Raw genomic sequence first — 20,873 nt, forward strand, 5'->3', positions numbered from 1 at the left:
GGGCCAGCCTCCCTGGAGGAAGTCACCACACCCTGACCTCAACCAACCAACCAAGCAAACAAACAAACAAACACAAATATGCCAGTGTGCCTTTGTAGCAAATGTCTCCTCATTCTTGCATTTCCTGTGCACGCAGAGTCCCGTTGATGCAGTGACAGGCGGGATGTCTCCTGTTCAAGACTTTGAGCGACTGCTCCAGGACATGGACATCAACCGCCTGCGGGCTGTCGTCTTCAGAGATATTGTAAGTGGTATCTCCCACACGTGTATTCATTATGATCTATCCATGGTCTCCTTGCATGTGTCCATCTTACGGTGTCGTGTTATTGCGTTTTGTGATTACGATGCACTCCCCTAATGAGGAATAATAAGATTTCATCAAATTAATGCTGTCAAATGAAAGGATGAGCACTTAATGGTCTCTTCTGATGGCAGTGTGGACCAAAAGGAAAGGAAAATTCTCAAATAAGGATAAAGATGGATAAGATGGCACCCTTGTAGTCTAGTGCTCTCATTGTCTCCCTCGCTTGCAACGCCCCTTCCAGTGTGCCAGCAAGCACAGGCATAGTGTGTAACTAAGGAGGAGGTCTGGTGGTGGATGTCTATCCTCCATGTTGTGTGTCCAGTCAGCCACTTTTGTGTGTAAGACGACTTGACATCTCAACGTGAGGCAAAGCGTTCCGTCTAGCTTCCATTTTGGTGGCGTGATGACGTTTTTACCTCCGTCATTGAAATGACACCTGAACGTCAGCAGAGCCGCTGATTGGATCCTGATTGTTTTGTTGGAGTGTCTGTGCACGGTGGGGTACGTTGGGGCGGTCTGGCATGACATTCGAAAGTGATTTGTTTCAGGAGGACAGTAAGCAGGCTCAGTTTCTGGCTCTGGCTGTGGTCTATTTCATCTCTGTCCTCATGGTGTCCAAGTACCGCGACATCCTGGAGCCCCACGGGGACAAGAAACACGCTGAGACACCCAGGAGCACAGGTAAGGGGGCCAGTTTAATCATGTGGAGTGCATGAGAAAGTGGGAATGAAGCCTTGCCTTGGCGCTCATATCAGCAATAAAGCACTGAATGGAGACGAGGCCTGACTTTTGAAAGCACATGCAGAGCTGGATGAAGCTGCTGGGTGCTGACCACTCATCTTACTGAAATGCCTTCAGCCACACCTCTTCATGGAGACCCGTCAACCAGAGGAGTTGTATGGGATAAATGCTTCATTTTCTCCATACTAGATGGCGCTGGCCTTTCTGCCGGCCTGGTAGCAGAAAACGCCGTCTCCATCCGCCGTTCCGATTTCGGCATCGGCGACGACCACACCTCCATCGCCGCCAACAAGGCTGAGCTCTTGTCATCCGTGGCGGCCCGCGGCGGCCCGGATGCCGTCTCGGAGGCCCTGTCCACGCTGTCCTCGGAGGTCAAACCCGCCGCTGGCCACAGCGACGCCAAGGGCAAGAACGTGAAGGACATCCTGCGCAGCCTTGTAGGCGGCCCGACCGATGACCTCATGGTGGACCCCAATCTGCTGCCGCCAGCCTTTCTTGGCGGCGTGGGCGACATCAGAAGAGACTCCCTGCAGATCCGGTCATTTGATAGGTGAGCATGCATCATCAACACACAAACGAGCCTTCACTGTTTGTTCATGGCGGCCATCTTTTCTAAGCATCTCTACCCGTGTGCCCGTCAGACAACCACACTCATTCAGCTACACGGGCCGCTTGGTGGAGCACGTTTCACGTCTGGGCTTGAATAACGGCACCAACATGTGGTGTAATAGTAATAGTAGTACTTCGTGGTACTCCTGTGTTGTCATTATGCTGTCGTCTTCATCATTTTACTACCGCCAAACCCCACCGTGTAATTTCAAAGGAGTGTAAAGGAGTTGATGATGAATGAATAAAGCCTTTGGAGAGCTACTGGTAGCTCATGGTCTACTGGTTGGAGACCCCGACTTACCGTGGATGAACTCACAGTGGAAACCTAGCTTTCCTACAACATCAAAAAAGTCTCTGAAAGCCGGCGTTGAGGGCCGTCCCTAACCTCTTTCAGGGCTGACTTCCTAACGCACTAAGGTCATGATCTGGAAGGTCGGCATGGTTGGCAGGAGGATCCAACATTCTAACTCCATCCATAGGTCAGGCAAGAGGAAGAAGCATCATAGCTTCGTTAAAAGACAGGAAGTATGCTGCCCGGTGTGTAAAAGACACGGGTGGATAAATGATGGGATTCTGTGTGAAAGGGGTCAAGTGGATTCATTTTTTTGCACTTTGGTGGCAGACACCTCTGGTGCGTCTTCCAAACCTGACAAGTTAATCTTTTTCCCTGAGAATCCATATGTTGCCCCCTCCCTCGTGATTCCCCCTTTTTCCAGGTTGACAGTTTCACAGGGTTTATGCCGACGAGGGCTGACCCTGAAGACGTCTCGGCACGGTATCCTCACAGGAAACTTTTTTTTGGATCTAGAAAAACATTTTCCAACAGAATCCCCTTTGACCTGAGGAGTCATTCACTTCCAACACCCCCCCAAAAGTGTGGGCTCTTCTTCCCTAGCATGTATCGTGCTTACCGTCTGGTATCAGCTGGGTATGATCCAGTACCAGTAGGGGTGGCGATACCACCTGTGGAGAAATAGGAATGTCATGGAGCATACTCATATTTTCAAGAAAGCCCCCCCCCCCCCCACAAACACACACACTCAGTCATGCTGTGGGAATTCCTCAGCATGTGTATCTGAGGAATGCTTTGTCCGGGCTCAGGGTGATCGGCATATCAGGGGGATTAGACTGGCTCCTGCCCGCTGAGCGCATCAGCAGCCATAGCCTGGAAAGCGGAGACTGACAGCATACGAGCATCCCGCTTCACGGCCAGACGCAGCACTGAGCTTTTTCCCATCGACACCCCGGGGCCGACTGGAGAACATCCAAGAATCAATCATTTATCATTCCCAACCCTCCCAGAGCATTCCCAACCCACTCACCAAAGAACCTTTCATCCTCTCGCACCCTCCTTCATCCTATCATCACACACGGCATCTTTCAAACAGGATGAGTGGGAATAAAGCAAAAAGAAATGGGATTCATCCGATGCAAAGCAAGAGAATTCCACACACCTCCCTTCGGATGGAAGGATTGTAGAATTGTAAAGATGAGATTGAAGAGTAACGTTTACGTCCCTGTGGCACCTCTCCTCTGGGATGTAGCAGCACCCCCCCCCCCCCCAAAAAAAAAGCTGGTGTGGGTCATGGGGTGACTTACTGGTGATTTACTGGCTAGCAGACCTGCTGCATTTCTCCCATCCATTCCTTGGCCATGCCGCTGTTATGACAGCCAGTCTGCAAATATTTGCTGACACGAACCAGAACCAAACAGTGTCATTGTGCAAGCCTGATTTAGGCCTCGGCCGACCCCCAGAATGTGCGAGCGCTTGACGCGCTTGTTTGCATTCCTGGCGGTGCTCCCCGCGTGCACGGCAGCAGAGCCATCCACGCTGGCTGGGAAACCATTTCTTTCTGGACTTTCCCCCCAGCGGAGGATGTGCTGTATCATTTCCACACCTTCCTGTCCGTCTTCACATCACAACAGATCACCACAACCTGAATGCCGGCATACTAGCATACTACGTCTGTATCCAAGTCCAAGCTACCGCAATGTGTACACCTCACAGCAAGCTAACGTTATCTTAGCTGGATGTCGTCATCACTTCCTGTATCTCATTGGCCGTGCTTCAGACACCCCGACCTTCAGTCAGTGCACTTGTACCCTCTTCCCATGGGAAGCATCTCCATGTCCACATGGGTCACGTATGGTGGGGTCTAACATCCACCGGCATCATGTGCCATACTCAACATTAACGTGGCGGCAACAGGAAATGATGTCAGGCCCCTCCCACGCCAGCTGATGTGCAGACTGACTTCCTGTCCAAGCAGGTTCTGGTGTTTGAATCTATGCACACACCCCACTTTACCTGAAATAGCACAGATTACTGGAACACAACATTTATTTCACACACACACACGCAGCAGGTTAAAGCCTTTCAATAATACACACACACACACACACACACACACAGGCTGCTTTGGGCCTCCTGTTTGTGGCCACTGACGTCTGATTAATCGACTGGAGCGGCCCACTCATGCTAAGTGTGGCTAATGACCTGCTGAATAATTCACTGCCTCCTCTTTCAAGGCAGATGGAAGCTTCAGCGCACACGCACACGCACACGCACACGCACACGCACACACCATTGTGTCAATGTTTGGTAGGACAAAGACATTCAGGTGCTCATGATGAGCCCACTGGCGTCGCTGCTTGGGGTCCTGTTAGGTGGATGGGGTGCGGCTGTTATCTGAGCAGCAGATAAGCCCCTCCCTCAGCCGTGCTGGCAAGGACTGACTTCCTGTACACCTCATGCTGACGCTTTTTCATGCACCCTAGTAGTACTGTAATACTGAATGAGACGGACCCAAGTGGAAGAGTGAGGTTACAGGGAGAAGAGATGCAGAAGGTGGAGAATTGGAAGTACTTGGGGTCAACAGTCCAGAAGAATGGAGATAGTGAAAAGGAGGTGAAGAAGCGTGTGCAGGCAGGCTGGAACTGGTGGAGAAAAGTGTCAGGCGTGATGTGATAGAAGAGTTTCAGCTAAAAGGAAAGGTATACAAAACTGTGGTGAGAGCAGCCATGTTGTTTGGTCTAGAGACAGGAAGCAGAACTGGAGGTAGCAGAGATGAGGATGCTGAGGTTCTCATTGGGAGTGACCAGGATGGATAGGATCAGGAAGGAGTACATCAGAGGGACATTACATGTTAGAGGCCTTGGAGATAAAGTCCTTCAGGCCAGACTGAGAAGGTTGGGACATGTCCAGAGGAGCGATGGTCAATATATTGGTAGAAGGGTGCTGCCAGGTAGGAAGCGTAGAAGAAGACCAAAGAGGAGGGTAGTTGGTGTGAGAGACGGATGAGAAGACAGGGTTGGATGGAGGAGATAGGTGTGCTGTGGGACCCCTGGAGGGAAAAGCCCAAAGAGGAAGAAGGAGGGATTGATATTTGACCAAGTAGTACTGGTGGTGAATATATGAATATGTACATGTAAGTATCAATATCAATATGAGCATGTGGAAGGTGAAAGTTGTGTGAAGTGTCGAGTGAATGAGGAGCCTTCCGGTCAGCTGACTGATGTCATGTGACATCTCCAAAGTGCTGGCTGCAGCTGATCAAGTGAAAAGTGCTGCCCTAAGTTCCATGTTGCAGACATAATGTTGCGATCCAAGGACGTTCTGAGTTCCTGTTTCCACGCCAGTGCGCTATGAACAGACGGATGTGCTAACAGTGAAGTACCAGCGCCAGGCGGTGCTGCCATTTGGCCTCCTCGACTTCGCTCTGTCAAATCGCTGCCCTTCCTCGGCCTGCCGAGCCAAGCCAAGCGCTTCCTGTACGGCCCCGTGTGTGACCAGCCGGTGATGAGGTTCTGCTAGCGCTGTGGAACTGATAAGCGGGGCCGCGGCTGGCTTTCGTGTTAGCCGCGACGCCTTATCTGGCAGCCACCTTTGGCTCCATCACGCACCATTCCTACGCTCCGCTTTTGCATCAATGCTGAAGGAGAGGTAGCGGGAATACAATAGCTGGAAATATCACTACTGCAGTGGTGAATGCACATGAAAATGGCCTCCATCGCTACCCAGCCCGTGTAGATGGCAGCACACACACACTGAATATGCACACACACACACACACACACACACTGAATTCTTAAAGCAGTGCCCATCAGTCTGTCGTCTTTTATTCATGTCACTACTTAAGTCTTTTCCTAAGAAAGATGCAAACAATGGCAGTGGCATATTGCCTTCATGTGTAGACGGTAAAGTACTCCAGTAGTACTACTCCAGCTAAATGCAGTCATTGGCAGCCATGTTGGCGTGCTAAATAATCCCAGAGCAGAGAATGGGCCGTGGTGGTGATGATGATGATAATAATAATAATAATTATTATTATGTAAAATTTTTGTGCTTTTGCTGTGCAGGAGCGTGGTCCTGGCGCCCAAGAAAACTGGCCTGACGTCTCAGGTTTCCACTACAGCCTCCCCCGCCTCCGCCATGCCTGTGGGGATGCCTGCTGACGGCGTGGCCGTGGTATCTTCTGGAGCTGCGTCTCAGGGCAGCAGCGCCTCTGCCGAAGGTGAGATCACACCCACAGCTCAGACGGATGGGCTTATGTGGAGATGGTGTTGGTCTGGCTGTGTGGGGCACCAAATCTCTGGCGCCTATCTTGGAAGTGACATGACCAAAGGTCTAGTGAGCATTCACTGTCAGATCATATATCATGATTGACATGTACAATGGCTAGAAGTTTCTTTGCATATCTCGTTTAATGCGTGCTCAAATGTCTTATCTCAGTCCTAATACCTGAAATACAGCATCTACACATCTAGAAATACGCCTCCTGCATAGTAGTAGAAGTAATCCTGCATACTTTTTCACGACTAAATCCTTGGAATGAACATTTTCCCCATCAAAGCGGACCTATGACGCTTTTTCCGCTGACTTTTTTAGGAATAATGAACTGGAACATAATACTTAAAAAAATAAAAATACTGGCATTGGGAAACAATGAAACCATCCCATCAGAAAGCTGTCAATTTATTCCTAATTATTATTATTGCATGATTATATTATTGTCATTTGGATTTTTATTTGATGATTATTTTTTTTTTAAATTTTACTCCAATACAAATACTTTCCCAACCTCTACAAATACAGGCTGTGTTGCACACTCCTACAGAGGGCGTGATGTCGGTACATTTGGGACTGCATTGTGCCGAGTGTGAGATTTGGTGGAGGAGGAATTCTGTTGTGGGGTTGCTTTTTTCAAGGAGGCGGGCTTGGCCCCTTAGTTCCAATGAAAGGAACTTTGGATGCTCCAGGATACCAAACATTTTGTTTGGTATCCTGAAGTTCACATGTGCGTCACGGCAGGTGAGCAAATACTTTTGGTCATTTGGTGTATATGGTGGGGCTAAAGATGGCGGCACATGTGCTTTCAAGCCCCTGATGGAGATGTCATTTGGCCTCTTTATTTTCAAGGAGCTCCTTCATCTGGAGGGTGGGGGTGCTCACATTACACCAGACCCCCAGACCCCGATGAAGCTGCTTAACACCTTCTGAGCACATTCCAAAACACATCACGCCGTCATTGTGGAAGAGTTATTCCTGCTTGGAGCCGGACCTGGCTGGAAAAACACGCCCCCCCCCCCCCATATTCAGCTGTACATGAGTTTATTTATGAGGCACACGGAGGAGAATTTACTGGCAGATGAATCAAACATGGACACGCTGTACCTTTGCCCCCACAATGAGGCCATAAAGCCCCTTTTAGCCCAACCATCAATCTGATCACCTGCTGGGGGGCCATGTTTTGTTGTTTATATTCAATATTGTACTGAGTAGCCAGGACACATTCGGGGATGTAGTTACTAACTCTATTCTTCCTATTATCATGATTAAATTCATGTAGTACAGTGTTTTATGTTCAAATACATACGTCATATAGTATTGCAAACTATCATATCAACTTGTATACATATATACATATTGTACTGAGCAGCCGGGACACTCCTGTGCCATCACCATCACGTCATTGCATGGCGTCATATTTCTATACGGTCTTTGCCAGGAAGCGATGTTGGCATTTTCGTCATTCTAACGTAACCGTCAACATTCTGACGGAAGCAGTTCCTCCGATTCCTTTTTGGAATTAGGTAGTGGAATTATTGCAATAATGGTTGGGTGTTTAGAGTGCCATTCCAAGCAAGCGTGTTAAGTGTTCCCGTGGAAGGAAGAAGGGGGGTCGGGGGGGGGGCTAAGCCGACGCCGGTTGAAAGATTAGCAGGCGCTAAGTATGTCATTTAAACATGAAAGCTGTGAATTGTAAATTGATAAGGAAGACATACTGTGCCTGGAGTACATCATCTGACCATAAAAATCATACTCGTGTACCCCCACTTGCCCTATTGGACCATAAATCACCCCCCCCCCCCCCCCACCCGTACATTAGAATGGATTTCATAGAGGCAGCATGTTTCCATGCAGGTTGATGGTGCTAGGCCAACACATCCAGACTCTAATATCAGTCTTACCATGCTTCCTCCCTGCAGCAGGCGGCCATGTTGAAGCTAGTGCTAGCTTGCCATCTGTGGCCCAGCTCCCCCCTGTGAGCCAGCACACGCCCCCCAACATGAGGTGATTGATCTTTTCTTTGTGTCGGACGCCTAGGCCATGCACTCATCATGCACTCTTCCTCATCTCCTAGCATCTCGGAGCGTCTGGAGCACGCCCTGGAGAAGGCAGCCCCCCTGTTGAGAGAGATCTTTGTGGACTTTGCCCCCTTCCTCTCCCGTACGCTGTTGGGCAGCCACGGGCAAGAGCTCCTCATCGAGGGCACCAGTGAGTACACCTTAGCGCTCAAACGATAAGTCCTTGGACTGTTAGCACACTCTGTTAGCATACTTGGGCTGTTCTTGGTATATGCAAATATGTATAGAGTGAATATGATGATGGGGACATGCTGTCCATCGATTGGTGTGTTTAGTGGACATGAAGATGATGTCATGTCATTAGCGGACATGAAGATGATGTCGTGTCATGGGTGGCATCAATAGTCCATGTGTGCTTGCAGATGGCCGTGTTAGATCATCCGTGTAAGGATCAGCACTTAACACCAAGCACTCTGCTTTGGTAAACCGATCCTGGTTCTTTGTTGAATGCCCCCCCCCCCCCCCCAAGCAGATCAGACTCCCCAAGTGTCACTCATCTTGTGTTTGTGTCTCCAGGCTTGGTGTGCATGAAGTCCAGCAGCTCGGTGGTGGAGCTCGTCATGCTTCTGTGTTCACAGGCAAGTGTGTCGTCTTTATCTCGTCTCTCATGGCTTTCCCAGATGTGCGTTTGATTTATCCACCTGGACTGCAACATATCAACAACGGACGGAGAGCCAATCAAATCACCCATCTCTCTCCCTCCGCTCACGTCCCTTCGATACAAAGCGCCTTCGGGCCGCAGATACAGACTCCAGGGTCAAGGGTGGGTGACCTGTCCACGTGCCCTTTGACCCTGGCCCTTGCCGCCTGGGCCGCAGTGATGAGGATGGTTGATGAAGATTTCATGGATAAGCAACATCACTCGTACACATCTTTACACCGTCCCTGTAGAGTGGCAACACACACACACACACACACACACACACACTGCTCATAGAGTCAAGCTACATGTAAGTACACATTGCATGTTGAGTACTATACATTTGTACATGTTGGTAAGTCTGCATTGTAATGAAAAGCTCTCGCGCCCCTCCCTGACTGTTCCCAGTGGCCCCGCATGGGGGCCCGCTCCACTACTTGCTATGTTCATACCTGACCATATATGCTGAAGGACTGTCGTGTAGCATGATTTACGGGGTCAATCTGTATAAATAATACTGCATATTCTTGATCTTTTACAGTAGAAATACTGATGAATATATCTGACACATTTCAATCATGACAGCCCCAGTATCCAATTTAAGTGACGTGTGTTTGAGATGGGGGTCCATCATTGCAAAAAGTATATGCATGTAGTATTTAGCCTTGAGAAGATATGTGTCAGCTGCTGTATGTTAATATCAGCATGGGAATCATCATAGTACACCTTTTACTTTTACAGCTGAAGAAAAACTACCTTTACTTTTTATCAGTAAAGATAAAGTATTGTGGCCCAGACTCCCATTTCTCCCGATTACTCAGCCGGCTCCATCTGGAACGTGGCCCATTGCACATCTATTTGGATGGTGGTGGATGCCGAGGGGGGGGGGCAGTGGCAGTCTGTAATGCAGCTATTTGTCATATCTGTCTGCCTGTTGTTTCATGCTAATCTAATCAAAGCCCAAATCTCTACACCTTCCTTCCCCAAGCTTGGCTTATTTCTCCATTCTGCTTTCAGCATCACCATCCAATCTGTGCGCACGCACGCACACACACACACACACACACACACACACACACACACACACACACACACACACACACAGGTTTTGAGAGACAGAGGGGCAGCCATTGGGATTGGCTGGCTTGGTGTTGATTGCTTCCATAAATCATCCAAGTGAAATTCTCTCCCAGCTAATGCAAATGTAATTTTATTGTCGCCTTCAAAAAAGGAGTGCAAGTGCAAGTGGTGGGGGCGAGGGGGGGGGCGTGAAAGTGAAAGCAGGGACAGACTTTCCTGGAGGCTAAATGACAACATATCATTATTTGTGTTTGTTCTCCTCGTGGGTTAACGAGCTAGCGAGTGTGATTGATGATATCATTTAGCCCCCCCCCCCCAGTGTAGGAAGTGGCCCTTTCTCACTCACAGGAAGCACCTCCACGGCCATCTTGCCGTTAGATGAGAGTGAAAGGAGATGATTTAGATTGATTTACCAAAGCCCCCCCCACTCCTCACGGGGCGATGGCGATAGCGCTCCCTGTCTGAGACGTTGTCATGAATTTGCCCGTGCTTTGAGATGGAGTGGATGCGGGGTGAAGGGTCAGGAGGCGAGGGACTCGGAGCAGTTTTTAATCAGGGACCCCATGAAAGTTGCATTGAGGAGGGGATGCTAAAGCGCCCTTTGATGGCCAAAGCAGGACAATTAAAGGAGCATTTTCATCAGACATAAAGCCTTTGGGTGGCGGCCGAGCCTTCCTGCTATCGATTCTTAGTCACGACACAAAGTAGACGCTACGTGTTCTGTTACGTGTTCTGTTACGTGCTAGTCTTTCACCAAAGTCCTTTTACTAACCCCCTTGTCTTCTGGCCGACTGCTGCGGTCACCTTTGGACACCATGGACTGGATGCCCGATATCGGCATCAATTGGATACTTGGTACATTTGGTACATGAACTACATAGTACATTTGGTGCCTGGTACATGGTACTTTTGATAAAATAGTTTTTTAGTAGAAGTTAGTTTTGACTTGACTTGCTCGTGTGTACTAGGACCTTGCTTCTCAAACAGTGGGGTGGCCACGGGGGATGCAGTGAACTGTCAAGGGGGGGTGTGAGAGGCAGGGTTGAATCAGTACAGACCTGCCAACATGTATGAATTTGTAGTACTCAACATACAATTTCACCTTTGAATATGAGTATGCGTACTGCTGTCCATGTGTTTACTGTTTGGACTTCAGTGTGTACGCTAAAGACAAATATCACTTACAACTCGGGGGGGGTGCCAAACATCTGTGTCCCCCGGTGGGGGCATGATGAAGTCATTGGGAAGCATTGGGAAACGGTATGTAAACATCGGGAGAAGGTGAAGTACCTGTTGGAAGTTTGCTCACATTTCAATTGAACACGCTGCCTAAAGAGGACATTTCCTGTCATAAATGATGCACTATGATGAGAGGAAGTGCTCGTCCTCCTCCTCCAGCACTAGGAGAAGACATTTCATCAGTTAGCGGACAGTCTACCTCCGTCTACTGTGAGAAGAGCACCATCCATCTCCCCGGTAGCTGCATTGGGCTCCTGTAGATCAGCCATTATTGTCCAGCCCTCCGTCAGCCCATCCATCCTTTACGCATCCTCTACATGATGCAAGGAAGGAAGGAAGGAAGGAAGGAAGGGTTCCATAACACCCAAGCACTCATAGGACACTTTCCAGTATTGTGGTATTAGTGAGAGAACTTCAACTAAAGTCACACTTCCCTTCATGGATTAGGTATATGTATATGTATTCCACATCACCACATTTTTAATGTCACAACTTTATTCCAAAATGGATGAAATAAATGTTTTTTCTCAAATTCTACACACAACACCCCATAAGGGAAATGTGAAAGAAACGCTCCAGACAAGGTTTTCATCCAGGATGTCTCTGTACATTGCTGTCATCTTTCCCTCCATCCTGACTACTCTTCCTTCTTCTGCTGCTGAACAAGCCTAAGAATGATGGTGCCACCACCATGCTGCACTCTAGGGATGCTATTGGCTTGCTGATGAACCATTCCCAGTTTTCTTCAAAGTATGAAGTGATGAAGGTATTAGCGGAGTATGAAGCGATGAAGGTATTAGCGGAGTATGAAGCGATGAAGGTATTAGCGGAGTATGAAGCGATTAAGGTATTAGTCCAGTATGAAGCGATTAAGGTATTAGTCCAGTATGAAGCGTTGAAGGTATTAGCGGAGTATAAAGCGATGAAGGTATTAGCGGAGTATGAAGCGATGAAGGTATTAGCAGAGTATGAAGCGATTAAGGTATTATCAGAGCGGAAGTAGATGTAGTAGATGAAACAGTTGATTCGTCGAGAATGAAGTGTGGATAGAAGACTTCCAATGACACAGCAAAAGATTAGCATGAGCATTAGCATGAAGAATGGTTGCTTGAACAATCCATCACCAAAGTTTAGTCTCTGACATTTTGATGTGTGTATTTGGTACTTGTGTGTGTGTGTGTGTGTACTGGATGGTACGCCAGGAAGTATGTTGCACTTCCTGCAGGGGAAGTGATGGTAGGGCAGGATGCGGTGTTGCCGTGTGAAGGCAGACGGGGGTGCGCCCGTGCGCCCGTGCGGGACGGTGTACGGAAGCCCCCTGAGGTCCAAAGAGATTCCTACTTGCACTTTGCTTGACGTGGAATGTGGCCTCATCGTGAATTCATCAAGCCAGCGGTCATATTTCTCCTTTTGCTCCTGCGAGCGAGGCTTTGATGGATCAGTCGCAGACCATGTTGAGCGAACCTGGGGTGGGGGGGGGGCGGCCAGAGGTGAGAATAGTAGTGGCGAGGAACGCGCACCACGCTGCGCAGGCTGGCGGGTGCACAAGGGTTCAAGATGAGTGCAAATCAAAGTGTTATTCTTCCCTCCTTGCCCCCCCAGCGCCCCCTTTCAGCCATCGTTCTCCACTTGAGAGGCTGACGCTGGAAAGGTAGCCCCCGTGAGACGTAGAGAAAACAGGCTAACACCAACTGGTACTTCATGTTGCCAGCTATGTGTGTTGTGCTGGGTGGGGGTCGGGTGGGGGTGGATGGGGTTGCCTCCTGACAGGAAGGAAGTCTTGCTGAGAAGGCAGAATCTCCTGAAAGTAAAAGTTGTCTATCATATATGATGTGGTTTTTATTGACTGAGCAGCCTGAGCACCCGCTTTATTATGTAGGCTGCAAAGCTAGGATGGTCTTTCATTTGACTGACGACCCCCTCCTGCCTGAAACTAGTTTTCTTACCTTGTTGGGGAGCCTCTGCAGGGCGTGTTGAGAAGGTGGTTCAGGTCTGTGGGCAGTGATTGATGTTCTCATAGCAAAGGTTCATCCTGTCATCCCTGGTCCTGCTTGAAGACTTTGTCGCACTCTGGATGGCGCTTACATCTTTGAGCTTTGAAACACAAGGAAACAATTACCTTTGCCCCCGTCCACAAAAAAGAGCAAATGTTTCATCCGTGACCTCTGCTTTGCACCTTCGCTGGTGACATTTACAGTTTAGCTTTACGAGTCAAGTCAAAGCCAGCCTCAGGAAGTTTGGTCATGGGAATGCTGCAGTTGTTGCATTGGAATACGTCACGGAGTACAGAAGGCCAGGAATAGTATTAACTAAATGCTCAAGTCTTGGGTCGGGACTCGAACATCTCTACTGAGGTAGCAGCTCTAATATCAGCAGGTAGGACATTCCACAAGACCAGTAGCAGGCCCTTAAATGATGAACTGGGAGCCAGTGCACGTTGGCTCGTACGCGTCCTCGTAAGAAGTCGTGCTGACTGCAGGCTTTTCAACCTTGCCGTCGGAAGAGCAGAAAGCAGCGTAGGACGGTCATCAAGGTTGAGTTCTTGGGATGGTGTGGACAGCGGACTTACCGCACCTTGGCCAGTTAACTGTTGGCAACGTGCTATATAAATACATTTGACCTTGACCTTGACCTTGAGACGTCACAGTGAGTCTGTGTTAGAAAAAGTCTCTGGAAGCGAGCGTTCAGAGCCATCCCCGAATTCTTTCAGGACTGACTTCCAAAGGCACGGAGCTCATGATGTGAAACGTTGGCATGGTGGAACACGACATCTATATAGCTGTGACATCATCACGGCATCATAACCTTTCACCAATGAGGGGGGCCACGCTGTGTTTTGGTGGTGCAATCAGGCAACTTGCACAGCGGCCTCGTGGAGGCGGTCCTGCCAGCAGCGTCTCGGACTGCTTGTTGATGACGAATGCATGACTTTCTCTTTTCGTGCACGTTGTTAGGATGCATACAAAGGAAAAAAGTTCCTCACAAAGAATAGCCATCATTCCATCCCATAACATGCAGTAGCTACTTGGCTCCAAGTCGCCAGCATTCTCCAACATTAAAACAAAAAGATGGATTGAATATCATCCCTCATAACTTGTGTGCATGTTTCTGCTGCGTATGTGAAGATGAGGTTAAGTTTTTTTGGGTATTTTCCCTCCATATTGTAATATGGGGGGAAAAGGCTGGGAAAAGTCCAGTTGTTGTGATGTGTAAAACAAAAAGTATGCAACTGTGTTTTTTCTTGTGGCGTGTATTGTCTTCAAACCAAGTCAGAAGTGCTGCGGAAGCGTTCCAATTGCCATAATGATATGACGTAATCTGACGTCATCACTATTGACTTCCTCCTCCTCAAGTCAAATACTTGTGATTATGAGCAGCGTCACCAAAAGCACAAACGACGTATTTAGTCTTTGTCCGTGGGCCAGCCCTGATGTTTGAAAGCGTCTCCGCTCAGGGTCTGCTTTTCCTCAGCGGTATATTTGGATGTTGATTACGGATAATCAGCTGTAATGACGGAAGCGCATGGCGTGTGTGCTTAGACTCAACGCCACGGTGGGGGAACACGGCACAATGAAAATCCACTCGGGATCAAGGGACCGCCCACACTTTTGGGCGCTGTCATCTGCCGGGAGGTCAGGTTAAAGGTGAGAGGTCACAAATGGCTTCTTGTATCCTCTCATCAGGGGCGCTGTGGTCACGGCCCCCTATCGCGGCCATAAAAGCTGTGACACGGCTGACCAGGGCAGCCCAAAAATCCAATATTCCATCACCGACTGACCTGCTCCCGTTTGCTTTCTGTAATCAGGGGTCATCGCTCTTTGAATTCAAGTAGAAGTTGCCGTCTGGGCTGCCGATAATGACGCCATTAGTCTCGTGTCCACAAAATGCCGATGACCGTCGTCGGATCTCATTCCAAGCCTCGGACTTTCTCATTCTGGAAGGAAAACGCCTGCTGCTTACTGGTCTGGAATCCATACGCCGTCCAATTGACCGAAGACGGCATCACACGCAGCTTCTAGTGTTTGGAACCATTTCTCTGCTGGTGCTGGTGCTGGTGCTGGTGCTGGAGGAACACCAAAGTTCTCCTCCAGCTCTGCCTCCTGCTTTGGTCATATCAATAGACATGTCAAAGGCTGTAGAGTATTTAGAAGAAATCACATCAGGAAATGTAATGTTTGTGCTTTTCTGCTCCTCCAGAGAGTGCGGCTCTATTTATGGCTGGACTTCCTGTGGTGTTTATTTGAAATCCGGTCTGGAATATCCCCACCGGCCACAGGTTAACACTCATGTTTAATGTCCTTCAACTTCCACCATCGGGGCCTCCAGGCTTCTCTCGCACGCTTTCTTCCAGTATGGGCTCCTTTATTCTCTTCTATGCGGACCCTATTGTAAACACGCTCAATGCCAATCGCGTCCTTCAGGACACAAAGCAGTTGTGAGTCGGAGGTTAAGTGTGGCGTCGTGTGCGTGACGTGCAGTCGGCTGCAGAGTGACGCTGCACAGGAATGACTTGTCTTTCTTGAAGCCGTAATTGGCTTTGATGGCTTTTTTACCATTCGCTGTGTGGAACGTCACGTATAGCGTGACTTTGGACCAGCACTTCTCCTATCGGGATCCTTCCTTCCACGTTCCAGCGCTGATAGGCGGCATCCCGGTGGGCTTCCTACGTTTCCCCCAAGTTATCTCTCACGTTGCTGTTGTTTGTACGTCCAACTATTAACCTTTTCCTCATTTCTTATTGATTTGATTGATCTTATTGATCATTTCCAGTCTGTGAAGCTTGACGTGGTTACGTTGTTTCATTTTGCCATAACCTGATATGTCGGTTTTGTGGCTAAAAAGGGCCCAGCTCTGGTCCCCGTGTGCTTTGATGAAAAGTCTTGTGAATTTGGACTGAAAAAGGGAAGCAGCGGGTCTTTATTTCCTGCTTGTCATTTAGTCGGGTAGACTCGAGCTGTTTGTAGATCCTGTTGAACGCGCTCGGTACTTCCCTGGAGAATGACATTGATTAAGTTCGGTGTACTCAAGTTTAGTTTTGTCAGTGCGCTTTACATTTGAGTATTTGCATACACCATTGAGTGGTTAGCATGCTAGCCGCGCAGTTAGGATCTCCCCTTGGCATCTCCGTATTCACTTTTTTACCCGGTTAGTTGCTGTTAAAACAGCGTGATGATTGGAAACATGTTGGTCTAACAGGGAATAATTCAGATCAACCCGAAGCCGTACCTAACTTAGTGTAAACATGCAGAAAACAATGTGATCTTTCCAATCTTTGTAAGTGAGGAATGGATGGAACGTATTATGCATGTCCACTTCCTGTACATCCGGGTGAGATTCTTACTTTCCGCATCAAATAGCTGACCCTGACCACTTTCTTTGGCTCCATGGCAGGTTATGTTGCATCCACACTTAATTGAAGAAATAACGTAGGGTGATTATTTTGGCCCCCGGCTAGTGTGGAATCAAGCGGGGTTGTTTCATGCACTGCTGTATGAAAATGTAGCCTGCAGGCAAAAATCCTGGTGAATATTTGTCAAAATGACTTGGCTACGAAAAGCTGTCAGCCTGCTAGCTTCCTAATGTGAGTGGCTCCCCCGGCAAAGGCAAGCCACTGATATATTTTTATACTGGCATGGAAGGGGGGGGGGCTCATTGGTATGAAGCCGTGTGTAGTATGTGATGTTTTTCTTCTTTCACATGAGCTTTTTCACGCATACGACTTCAACTCCCCAGGGAGGAAGTGAGCGGGAGGCGAAAAAAGCTTGCCGAGGTTCAGACAGGCCTCATAACCTTGTTGCTTTATTATTCTTTTGACGCTTGTGTCCGAGGCGTTGAAATGTGCCAGCAGAACACGAGAGCCGATGACCTTGTTGCACAAGCAACAAATCCTTTCTCAAGTGTTCGCTTTTTGTCTTTGCTTGCAGGAGTGGCAGAACTCCATCCAGAAGAACGCTGGTCTGGCGTTCATCGAGCTGGTCAACGAAGGCAGGTGAGGAAGTGGGCGGCGACGTCATCAGTGAAAAGCATCGTCATTTGGTTGTTTGCAACACATTTCTTCTGCTTCTCAAAGCACGTTGTCTTGGAGAACAGGAGAGCTGGAAACATGGTGCAACCTGGCCTTTCCATAGAACCTGGCCTTTCCATGCCAGAGTTCTACGTGAAAATGTCAGAACATGTCTGGGTTTTACGTGGACCATCATACAACCAAACAAAGCATCCATACGTTGCTGGATGATGTGTGAAGACTGGCCAGTGCTTATTTGGTCGAAGGCACACAGAACCACGAGCAACTGGGTTTCTATCTCCTTCCTTCCTTCCTTCCTTCCTTCCTTCCTTCCTTTTAATAAGGCTTGTGAGCCAAAGAGGTGTTCAAGTGCACTGCGTATTTGTAGCTACCATGACATGAGGATATTGAAGACAGTGGTATCCAAGCAAGTAGCTCACCAAAGGTGGAAACATGAGTGCTATCAAGTATTTACGCTCCACTGCTATCTTGGTATCTGCAACAACAATCACGCTTTGACCTTCTGACCTTCTGACCTTCTGACCCATAACACAAGCAAAGGAATAAAAAGTCAGCAAGTCAAACATTTATGTGAAACACGCATGTTAGAGAGTTAAAACGTCAGTGGGGTGACGTTTGGCCAAGGTTATGATAGCGTGACAATGTCGTGTCATGTCTGGCGGGGGGCCATGATGGACATGAAGGATACGCCTACTCAGTGTAACAGGATGCAAAGTATCGTTATTGATGTGGACGCAGAGGCGTGGTTACCGAGAGCAGGACCGGGGTCAGGGCCAGAGAGGCTACTGAGGGCCCCCGCGCCTCCGCGCCTCCGCTCCCCTGCTGCCCTGCGCTGCAACAGCAGGCTTAGGTTACAGTCTTCCCCTCCACCAAACTGCGGTCCTCTCTCAGCCCCCAGCTCCCACCCCGGCCCTCCTCCCCGGCCCCCACTCTGTTATTCTTCCACTTTACACTGTGCCGCCCTTCGGGGGCTGCGGCGAGGGCTTTCTCTTGCACAGCGTGCGTCTTTGATCAACACAGATAAGCCCGACGCTCGTGTGCAGCAACGCCAGGCACAGCGCTGCCCTCTTGTCAGATGCATATCATTAACAAATCAATTAGCATCCGCGCCCCAGGATGCCGCTCACGCCAAAATGACATTTTCCGCTGATTTAGTCACGCTTATTCTCATGCTTTTTAGTCATGCCTCTTCCAGCATGCTTTTCCACTTCCTCCTGCCACAGGCAGCTGGGATCAAACCGGGAAGATGAATAAGAATAAAGTGATGCTATTTGCTAAGCATGCCAATGTTCTTCTCCACCAGACTGCTGAGTCACACCATGAAGGACCACCTGGTCCGCGTGGCCAACGAAGCCGAGTTCATCCTCAGTCGACAGAGGGCTGAAGACATTCATAAGCACGCTGACTTTGAGGTAGGAACTTTCATCCCAGCGTTATTCCATTTCTTAGTGCCAAAGCTTTTTTTTTATTATTATTACTTATTTTTTCATGATTTTAGTTTCATCATAAATTGTTTCATCATATTCATAAAATGAATTCAAATATTTCTAGTTGAATAATGTAAATAAACCAAAACAAAAGTACTTGAGAAATGAGACAAAGCAAATATTATTCCTTCATCTTTATTATTATTTTCTTCTGATGTCTTTGTTTGAATAAGCTATGAAAAATGTTTTTTGGTTTCCCTGTTGGTTTGAAGGCTATCCATGTGTTGTAAGGAAACAGCTAAGATAAGATAAGATAATTCCAGGTTTCCAGCTCAGTAGCACACCAGCAGATGAGCACAAATGCAAATCAGAAATTGTATGCATACGTATATTCTATATATACTATATATATATATATACTGGTATCTAGAATGGAGCCCTTTCTATTCTAGTCTGACAGCTGCAGGAAGAAAAGCAAACAAAGCTGACCCAGTTTGATGCCCTAAATGAGGTCACCAATATTTCATCGTCCTTTCAATTCATAATCATAACCATAAAAAGTGATGAGTATGGACTACATTTGGTATGGACTACATTTGGCATTGAACCTTGTTACCGTACCTGCCCGCCCCGCCTGAAACATTATTATGCATTCTTGTATAGAATATTTCTTCTGCCGATGAGCACGAAGAACGTGAGCATCAGGGTTGTGAGGGTTCTCCTCTTGAATGTTTGTCTTCCATAGCCTGGCATCGGGACGGACCCTGCGGTTGGGGTGCCAGGGTTCTGTCCAGGGTCAAAGGTTAACCCTTGAGTGGAGGAACAACTAGAAGATTTCATTGCATCTTCCCCTCCAAACTTCAATCAAATGGCATCTGTTGTTTGTCCTCAAAACCAGGGTTGCTGCCCCCCCCCCCCCCCCCCCCCCATAAGTCATGCTCTTATATTGCTGTATTGATTTTTCCTCTGAGCTCAGTTTCAGCCTGATGGCTTTCATTTTCTGCTGCCACAATAAAAATAAGAGCAACAATGAAACATGCCCCCACCCCACCACACCACACCCCTCCCCCCTCTCGCACCAATAGGGTGGGGGTGTGATGGTACAGCATTATTTCTGTCTTTTGTGCTGTGCCAGCTTTGACGGTACGAACTCTTGTCAACTGAGATGGTGGCGATACCACCATCCATGTGCGACATTGGCCCATACCATATGGATGGCATGGATGGGGTGGAGACTATAGCGCTATGGGTCGGGGTCGCTGGCATATAGGTCATCATTGTATTCATGTGAAAGTATTTGGGTACTACTCCAGTTCATTGCTGCACGTTTGGAGTATTGGAAATGAAGAGAATGAAAGAATAGTAATACATTTCTCATTTCTCCTCATGCGTTTCATGTAACGCTTGGATTCCAGAAGTACTATCAAATATTCTTTGAGCCTTCGGTGAGCTCCACTGGCGAGCTAGAAACGTGTCGCCATCATCTTGACCTTCATCAAACAAATAGTGGCGCCATTAGTACAATAGTCGTTCTTTGTGGGACAAAAGAGGGTTCCCAACTAACGGCATTGCAGCTGCAATGCTACTCTGGCAAAGGTTAGGTTGTCCATCCATGTTTTTTGTGACTGGCTTGGAAAGGCATTTACGTTTATGTTAGCGTACCTTCTTGTTGTTCTCCACAGCGCCAAGCTTTGCTGCCGTCTGCCCTCAGTCTCCTCTTGGATGATAGCAAATAAAGTCCCATGTGTCGGGGCGTCTTGCCAGTGTTTTTATGAACGGTGACTTCGGGCGCCTTCAGCCAAGAACATGCAAGCGGTGTCTTCGTCAGGCTACGAGGGTCCAGGAGAGGCCTTTTGTGTCAGTCACACTTGGAGGGGAAGCGGGAGGGAGGGAACTGAGTGATCTTTCCTCCTGGGGAGTTAGCTTATTCCAGCCAAGCTTCGGGTGACGTAGATGAAGATGGGGCCAAATCCAATTACCTTTTAAGGCTTCTTTATCTAATAGAATCCTTTCACGTGAAGGGAATCTACAGATTGGACACACAACAAATGATGCTGGCTGATATCTGGCGGAGGGAAAGAGGCGGTCGAGGACAGAAAGAGAGAGAAATCGAAGTCCTCTTTTTATGGGGCTGTTCATTAGGGATGAAATGTGGTGCTC

The 20,873-nt window shown here is 48.3% G+C and overlaps 1 protein-coding gene and 1 long non-coding RNA gene across 10 annotated transcripts in view; one reads left to right on the forward strand and one right to left on the reverse strand.

Annotated features, from left to right (window-relative positions):
• lrba (LPS-responsive vesicle trafficking, beach and anchor containing) overlaps nt 1–20,873 on the forward strand; it is a 139,011-nt gene that overhangs the window by 27,258 nt on the left and 90,880 nt on the right. For all 9 annotated transcript variants that reach the window (XM_078793753.1, XM_058091546.2, XM_058091549.2 and 6 more), the window contains 9 exons: nt 137–244; nt 853–985; nt 1,235–1,595; nt 6,014–6,168; nt 8,144–8,228; nt 8,299–8,432; nt 8,819–8,880; nt 17,186–17,250; nt 18,590–18,698. In XM_078793753.1, coding sequence (XP_078649879.1) covers nt 137–244; nt 853–985; nt 1,235–1,595; nt 6,014–6,168; nt 8,144–8,228; nt 8,299–8,432; nt 8,819–8,880; nt 17,186–17,250; nt 18,590–18,698 — 1,212 coding nt within the window. The remainder of the gene's footprint in view (nt 1–136; nt 245–852; nt 986–1,234; nt 1,596–6,013; nt 6,169–8,143; nt 8,229–8,298; nt 8,433–8,818; nt 8,881–17,185; nt 17,251–18,589; nt 18,699–20,873) is intronic.
• LOC144899847 (uncharacterized) lies at nt 987–3,323 on the reverse strand. The gene is made up of 3 exons (XR_013628182.1): nt 3,254–3,323; nt 2,566–2,617; nt 987–1,572 (listed from the first exon to the last, which is right to left on the reverse strand). It is a non-coding gene; the product is annotated as an uncharacterized LOC144899847 (long non-coding RNA).

This window comes from Doryrhamphus excisus, linkage group LG9 (assembly GCF_037039965.1).
Source record: "Doryrhamphus excisus strain RoL-2023G ecotype Guam linkage group LG9, RoL_Dexc_Guam_v1.1, whole genome shotgun sequence".
NCBI classification, from domain to species: domain Eukaryota; kingdom Metazoa; phylum Chordata; class Actinopteri; order Syngnathiformes; family Syngnathidae; genus Doryrhamphus; species Doryrhamphus excisus.